Source organism: Lygodium microphyllum, chromosome 8, assembly GCF_053477565.2.
Source record: "Lygodium microphyllum isolate KBCC chromosome 8, Lygodium_microphyllum_v1.1.10, whole genome shotgun sequence".
In the NCBI taxonomy this organism is placed as follows: Eukaryota; Viridiplantae; Streptophyta; class Polypodiopsida; order Schizaeales; family Lygodiaceae; genus Lygodium; species Lygodium microphyllum.
This window is the reverse complement of record NC_141142.1, coordinates 85304355-85313001: the sequence shown is the minus strand read 5'-3', so window position 1 is coordinate 85313001 and position 8647 is coordinate 85304355. Positions and strand designations below refer to the sequence as shown.

General features: G+C 39.3%; 1 protein-coding gene across 1 annotated transcript; it reads left to right on the top strand.

Moving 5' to 3' along the window:
• Window positions 1-7659: 7659 nt before the first annotated feature.
• Window positions 7660-8375, top strand: LOC148032530 (syntaxin-124-like). The gene is made up of 2 exons (XM_087683937.1): window positions 7660-8045; window positions 8087-8375. The coding sequence occupies exons 1-2, from the start codon at window positions 7660-7662 to the stop codon at window positions 8373-8375; spliced, it is 675 nt and encodes a 224-aa protein (XP_087540063.1).
• Window positions 8376-8647: the final 272 nt, after the last annotated feature.

The window sequence follows — 8647 nt, the reverse complement described above, 5'->3', positions numbered from 1 at the left end:
GATGTCACCAGTATCTGTAACTCTATAGTACTAGCATACAGGCTCCTCTACGTGATCTTTTGGTGAGGGTGATCACTCACCACCTCCTAGGTAACCCCCACACAAGCCTCGTCCTCCCCCTCGACTCTCCCTCCTCCCTCTCTGTCGACTACCCTCTGCCTCGGTGCATGCATGTGCTTCTCCAAATGCACGTGCGTCGGCTCATGCTTGTGCTTCAGCCGATACATGTACAAGTGCTGCACGTGGAGTACCTACAATTGGAGTTTGGACATTTGGTGTTTGGAAAGCAGTGCCAGGCAAAGACATCAAAGGCATTCCAGACATGACATTGAACACCACGTCTACTGTGGGAGGGCGGCCAAGGTGTCTAGTCATCTCCCATGAAGTCTTCCTTACTAGGAAAACCTCAAAAAAATGCATTGACCCCTGTGCTGAACAAGCCCAATGTATCATTCATGTGATCCAAATCTGGGTCATTGCTAGATGAACCACGATGCGACATCTACAAACAAAACACAAGAAAAGGACAAATTCGTACAATTCTAGAAATAAAAATTTATTTTTTATCAGAGCTGGTTGACAGGCGTATAATCGCGTCTGAAATGCAGGATAGACGCGCTCTCAAACATATCCCTGAGGTCAAATCCTCTGATTAGAGCGCATGTATATCCGCATCTGAGATGCAGCATAGACGCGCTCTCAGATGCAATTCTAAAGTCAATACTTCTGGGCAGTGCACTTGTATCCTCATGTTTGGAATGCAGAATACACGCGCCTGGAGATGCGACTCTGAAGTCAAAGCTTTTGGGCACGGCGCTTGTATTTCCGCGTTTGAGATGCAGAATACACACGCCTGGAGACGCAACTCTGAAGTCAAAGCTTCTTCTGGGCAGAGCACATGCATTCTCACATCTTAGAGGCAGAATACACATGTCATGAGACGCGACCGTAGATGCAATGAGCAAACATAGCTTCACATCTATACCTGCATCTATACTAAAATTTAGACGCACTGGCAAACGTGCTCAGTCGGCTGATTTCAATCCGACAACCGCCATTCATGATTTATTTGTGCTATAAGAAGTTCAATCATAGATCCTAATAGAGAGAGAGAGAGAGAGAGAGAGAGAGAGGACTCACCTTGGGTGTTTGGTGTGGACGGGTGGTGGTGCTTCCTCCTTCTCTTTCTTCCTCTCCTTGGTGAGTTACTCTCCCTTGATGCTTGCTTGCTGCTTGTTGTCTCCTCCCTTTGCTTCTTCTTCCTCTTATTCTCCTCTCTCTTGTTCTCTCTTTCTTCCTCTCCTTGGCTTTCTTCTTTCCCCTCTTGTCTCTTTGAAGTGAAAGAAGAGGTAAGTCATGAGAGGTGAGGCATGAAGAGACTAGTGGAGGTAGACTGCATGTTGGCTAAACTCGAGTTTCAGAACATGCAAAAAACGCAGGAAAGGAAAGGCGTAGTTTGAAAAGAAATGATTCAAGTATCTTTTGAATTTTGACTTTTGTGTCTATTTTCGCGTGTATATGCGTGTCTAAGTTTACGTAAACGCGCTTATAGATGCGAAGTTAGACACGCAAATAAACACAAATTTAGACGTGTAGGTAAATCCAAATATAGACGTGTATTTAGATTTTATCATGAGTTTTTGTTTTTAAGATAAGTTTTGATAGTAAGTTATTATCATAAGTTTCTATGTATTTATGATAAGTTTTGTGTATTTAAAATTGAGATCTTAGAATAATTAATACGCCAGCTTGAAGTTTTTATGTAACCATATGAATAACAAATTTGATGTTGTCATGAATTAGGTTTAATCATGTTGTCGTCATCACCTAGTGCGGTGCATGCTGATGAGCCAACGAGCACATCCTCAAGTGAGGATGAAAAATTACGTCTTCATAATCGAGATGCATGGCTACGATGAAAAATTAAATCCATATGTGATTGTTGTCGAGGGTATATTTTTCGAGCATGTCGAGTTGCAATGTCACACCTCAGTATGTATGGAGAATGGGACCGAGAAAAATCATCGGTATTCATTTTTTAAAAAAAACACTAAGATTGCTAGTCTATGTTACTCAATATATATCAACGTACATGAAACTCCCTTTTGTGGTTGAGCAGGATGTGGTGCCACATCCTCAGATGCTCCCTCCTGGGCATCGAGAGGTTGCAAAAGTCGATGCAAGGAGGCAGATTCTTCAAGAAGAGTGGAGACTGACAACCATTATAGTAGTCCTCATGAAATGCCCCATCAAGTTGTAGAGTATGAGATTTTGGACAACATGGTACACCATCTATTTTTGCAACCGGTTCAGGGAGAAGGTCACTCTACAAAGCCAGATGACCCACTATACGTAGTGTCATCTGCTCTATTGTATGAAGGTTGTACATACTCCGTTCTTCGTGCGTCCCTCGAGATACTTAACTTGAAAATAATTTATGGATGGAGTAATGTTAGTTTGAATGCGTTATTGAAGTAGGTATCCATTCAGTTTGGCTTATGAATTATAATATTAATTGTCCTATTTTGAAATCAGACACAAATATATGTTGGTGGTTTTTCAACTCACTTTTGAAAATATATGTAGGTTATTATCACAAATGCTTCCAAAAGGAAACAAATTGCCAACTAAGAGAGAGCAAGCAAGACATTACTTGACATCTCTGGGAGGCCTCAATTATGTCAAGATCCATGCATGTGTCAATGATTGTGTCTTATTTCGTGGGATTCATGAGTTCGCACGAGAGTGTCCTGTTTGTGGCGAATCAAGATACGAAGTGGAGATGAAGTCAATGGATGTGCCTCGTAAGGTTTTGTGACATTTTGCGATTGTTCCACGTATTCAACTACTGTTCAAGTATAAGTCTATTGGAAAGCTCATGTAATGGCATGCTAGTCATCGTTCAAGTGATGGAAAATGGAGGATCCCTGTAGACACACCAGCATGGCAACATATAGATCATTTGTGGCCCATTTTCAAAGAAGAGCCAAGAAATTTGAGATTTGGTTTAGGTATGGATAGAATCAATCCATTTGGCATCAAAAGCACATCATATAATGTATGGCCAATGGTATTGGTGAACTATAATATTCCTCCATCCATGCCAATTAAAAAGGGACATATAATGTTGTTCCTTCTGATTCCTGGAAAGCACAAGGTAAAAAACATGGACATTCACTTAGAGCCTTTGATTGAAGAGTTAGAAATGTTATGGGAAGGTATTGAGGCGCGAGATACAAGCGCATTTGCATCCTCTAGAGAATTCACGTTGAAGGCCATGTTGTTGTGGGCCATGCATGACTTTCTAGGATACGGAGAGTATTTAGGTACATGTATATAACTATATATTTAAAATTCAAGACTTGAATCAATTGCATTTTATTAATCACTTGTTTGTTCAGGTTTAACCACATCAGGATATCATGCATGTCTTATTTGCGGTCCCTCTCTAGTTTCCTCTAGGTCGGCATGTTTAAATAATGTTATCTATGACAATCATCATCGATTTCTTTGTATTGACCATCCCAAATATGTTCTCCCTACTAATGGAATGACTCCACAATCTCTAACCATTCCAGATTGGAAGGAGAGATATATTAATGCCGATAGCCACCCTCCACTCGGCATGAGTCCGTAAGAAGTGCATTTCTCTCGATTAACTTTAAAGTATTTAGTATGATGAATTATTTACATAATATATTGTTTGTTTGTTAGGTTCTCTATATTTTTTCATTTTTCGTATTGGACTAAACTCAAGATCAATCACCTGTTGGACCCCATGCACATATTCAAAAATGTTTTATCTACATTATGGGATCACTTGATTGAGCCTAGCCATGCATTGGACCCAGAGGAAAGATTGAGCTACCCCATGCACCTTGGATATTGTCAAAGAATGAGGAGAAAGTAGTGAAGGAACAAATATGTAGCTTTCAAACAGCCACAGGATGTATGAGATGTCTCAAGGGAGCCTTCATAAAGAAAAAAAAAAGAGGTGTGGAGCAACTATCTGGTTTAAAGTACCACGATTGGCACAAAATGATTCAAGTAAGGGTATCTCTAACCATGAATATAGTAATTAGTGGAATAACTATGTGTAAACTTTGGGGTATGGTGACTTTTTTCTCAACTAATCATTTGATCTATGAATATTGTTTACATTCAGTTCGTACTTCCTACTAGCATATCCCATTGTGTATCCAAAGATGTACGTGATATCATTTACAAGACGGGAGAGCTTGTGAGATGTGTATATATTGTATTTTTTCAGTATATATCTTTGAATTTCTACACAAAAATAAAAAATTATCAAATACATCCTGACAGATACGTGAGCTCGAAGGAAATTGATCCAAACACATTGCAAGATACTCAAGTATTATCTGTTGAGGTGGTTTGTTTGGTGGAAGAATTATTTCCTTGCTCTATTTTGACTACTTAATTACATTTACTTGTACATTTGATTGATGAGATCGCACTTTGTGGGGCAGTTCATGCAAGGTAGATGTTTTTTCTTAAGCGCTTCATGAAAACCTTGGATCCCTAGAGCTCACACACCTTTATTTTTGAGTCACCTGATCTATGTAGACATTTTCTATGTATTAGTGATATCATGTCATGATTGTACCAATCGCTTATTATGCGATCATGTATTTATTTCATGTATCAGTTTTATGATTTCAGTATACATTGTTTTTGTTTGCAAGCATATTGTACACAGTAGTGCAGAAACTATTTTGTATGGCTCTCATAAAGCACACAGTGCTATATGTGGCAGGGCAGCTTGCTTCCTTGCCACAAATTTTTTTTTCCTGTAACCGTCGCTATTAGCATCGCAAATTTTACTGCTCGAATCGTTATTCGCGTCGTTATTTACGTCACAAACCGTCGCTATCAGCATCGGTATTGGTGTCGGTATCAGTGTCGCATTTCAGTGTCGGTATTGGCATCGGTATCAGCGTTGCATTCCAATGTCGGTATTTACGACGCTGATACTGACGCCGATACCGATGCTATTTGCGACGTTGATACCGATACCAATACCGATGCTGATAGTTGTGATGCTGATACCGACGCCAATACGGACGCTGATAGCGACGGTGATACCGACTGTTCTATGGCATCGCCAATAATGACGCTTTTTGCGACGACGGGGGCAAATTTTGTTATTTGCATTTTCGTTGCTTTAAACGTCGATATAAGGCCTATATCTTGTAGTGTGTATCATTGTATTCAAGAAAACTTTATAGTAAATCATTTTTGTATCGTAAGTATGTGTAGGGGCTTGGGTTTTTCCCTTGTTCTTCCCAAGAGTTTTTTCACTCGCAGCCAGAGACCTTTGTTTGAGTGGGGATGTTACAACTATATATATCATCTCTCACTTGACTTGGGTCTCACCTATATATACTAACTCTACATCAATATGAATCATTCTTTGGGAGCATGTCTTGTGTATGTCTCTCGTACTCTCTCTCTCTCTCTCAACAGTCCTAGAGCGTATAGCTAGTCAGGGACTAGAATATTAGGGGTCCTAGGTTATCAACAAATTTTTTTGACTAATGGGATTGGAGATTTTGTAAAAGATTACTAAGACAGAGGAAAATTTCTTTACTTTCTGGGAAATGACTATTTGTGCATCTTTTATTATTAAGGGACACTGTTGTAAGAAAAATATATATAAATAATATAATGAGAAAATATATATGTTAAAGAAATTGTGGTAGTAACTAAATAACTAAATATTTGTTAAAAAAGGGCATGCTACTATATGCAAGAGCATTGCTATTTTTTTACACGAGCGATATATATATATATATATATATATAATTTTGTAAAATAAACTCCTCTTTCTTGAAAAGAAAAATATCTATACATTTCAAGGCTAAGTGGCCAATGCTAAGAAAAAAAGCAGAGGATGGAGTTCTATAAAGGGGCCATTCAAACTATGTAAGTATATCATATGGATTCAATAGAATATATTTTGAAACTCCCTTCATTAGGCAATCTTTTAGATAGAAGGACATCATTCTACTATGGGTAGTCCTTAGGGATATTATTCATGAATATATAAATCTTACATAGGTTCAACAAAATGGATTAATGAAATCCCTTTTTAGAAATTTTTAGATATAGAAAGGTATTAGTTAATTGGGATATTCATAGGTTGAATGGAAAGGTGGTGTATTTTATTTATGATAAATTGGTGAGAGATAAGGTGCTTTTATGTAAACCCCTTAAGGTATTCATAGGTTGGGTAGGAAAAGAGAATGTTTTCTTCATGATAAAATTGGTGAATTTGGAATTTTTAAATAAGGGTTTACATACACTGAACCCCCCAAGTGGAGGTCGAAATAACCCCATCATATATACAATGGACCCAAGTTGGTGGTGGGTAGTTGCTCTACTTGAAAGTCATGGGACATTTGATAAGATTTAGAACTCAATCTAATCCCATTTTATGGGAATGAGATTTTGTGACTATGCTAAATGGGTTGATGCCTTGCTCCCCTCATTTTATGCTATCTATGAACTAGGTTCTTTAGGACTCAGGCCCAAGGGTGCAACATACATCCCTTTGGGAATGTTACTAAAAAATATAAATGTTCCACATGTGATCAAAATAACTATTATTTTATTAGACAAAATTTATTGTATTACACTACAAACTGGCATTTTTATTGTAATTAAGAAAACTATAAGGCTTTCACAAACAAGGACGTATTATTTCTTTACGATATGTAACTAAAGGGTGTTGATTAATACCCTTTGAATGCATGCGTGATAAGGATAGCTTTTTATAGGTCCACCCTTGATTGCAAATCCCACTACATTTCTTTAAATTATAATGACATTTTTAATACAAATAGAGCTAGATCCTCTCCAATCATCACTAGTTCTAACAATCAATCAAATATCAGAGCAATAGATGAATAGACTTTATGATTTTTCATGATTTAATCAGCTAGTAAAAACTCATCCACCTATTTCAAAGCTAGGTACCACACACACACACACACACACATAGAGAGAGAGTGTGTATGTGCACATTATGAAAAATATTTGAGTTTCTTATAAGTTATAAGGCCAATAATGTGATAGGGATCTATAGTATGGGATTGTGCAATAGATATTATTGGAATTACTATAATAATAAGATAATTTTAGATTTTTTTATTATAGAATAGGACTATAAGATATATTGCAATTTGCAAACGTTTGCCATTCATTAAGTTGAGAGAGAGATTAGGAGAAGAGTAGGTCTTCCAATTGATCCACTCCTTGTAAAATTTCCGATTGAAGTAGTTTTTAAATCATGTGAAAATTTAATCTCAATTTTAATATGCCATAGATTTTTTTTAAAAATATGTGAATCGTTTCGGAGTTGCAAGGTGCTGCTTGCTTACGAGATCTCTCTCTCTCTCTCTCTCTCTCTCTCTCTCTCTCTCTCTCTCGGCTGTGGAAATGGTTCGGACTTGGAACTCTCTTTCTCTCTCTCTCTCTCTCTCGACTGTGGAAATGGTTCGCGCTTGGAACTCTCTTTCTCTCTCTCTCTCTCTCTCTCTCTCTCTCTCTCATGTTCACCATTTATGGAGTGGTTTACAGTTACTTATGAAAAGTCTTTAGTGTGCTCTCTCTCTCTCTCTTTGGCTAGACTCCACAATGAATGATCTTCTGTCAAGAAAGTTCACGAGCATGCTGAGCTATGTGAATCTGCGGAAAGATGACCTAGACCTGGAGGTGGGAGCTGTCGTACGGGGAACAGAGATGGTGGCCATCGACCCCAACGACAGGAAGTTCCACGAAGCAGTGGGTCTCGTCAACCAAGAGCTGGACAAGGTCAAGCTTCTCTTCACGGACCTGCAGAGAGCCAACAACGAGAGCAAGACGGTCGTTCGATCGGACGACATAAAAGCCCTGCGGCAGCGCACTCATCAAAGCGCGTGTGCAAGAACTCAACGAGGCCAACCTCGCAAACCGCAGGATCCCCGGCTGGGGGCAAGGCTCCTCTGTCGATCGCATGCGCGCGTCACAAATGGTGGGACTGGGCCAGATCCCAGAGCCTCATGCACAAGTTCTATTCCGTCAGGGAGAGGGTCACGGCTCAGTACAGAGAGACTGTGGAGAGGAGGTATTTCACCGTGACAGGCCAGCACGCGGATGCGGCCACGATCGACTACATGATTAACACGGGGCAGAGTGAGACGTTCTTGCAGACGGCCGTGCAGGAGCAAGGGAGAGGCCAGATTCTCGACAGCATGAGGGAGATGCAAGAGAGGCATGAGACCGTGAAGGAGATCGAGAAGAGCCTGCTAGAGCTGCATCAGATCTTCCCGGACATGCCAATTCTCGTGAAGTTTATACGATCCTCCAGCTAACAAGAACGAACATTTCGATTGTCTGAGAAGCTCGCGCTTACATTAAACTTGATCCATATTACCTTCAAACGGTCAATGGATTAGGCAAAACACAAACATGTGCCTATCATCTAGCAGTAAACGAAACTAAACGCTTGAAAAAAAGGGATATGTTATGTAAAAGGATCTCTTAGTTGTGATGCATGTGCACTGGTTACTGGTTACGCACTCAACACGGCATAGAAAGATAACGCGATATGTGAGTTCAAGGTATACTTTTGTATTATTCAATC

Bases quoted from the DNA above. Each gene is read 5' to 3' on its own strand.
- LOC148032530 (XM_087683937.1), top strand. From the start codon at position 7,660: ATGAATGATCTTCTGTCAAGAAAGTTCACGAGCATGCTGAGCTATGTG. The intron at 8,046-8,086 runs GCCAGATCCCAG...CTATTCCGTCAG, and splicing joins GTCACAAATGGTGGGACTGG to GGAGAGGGTCACGGCTCAGT.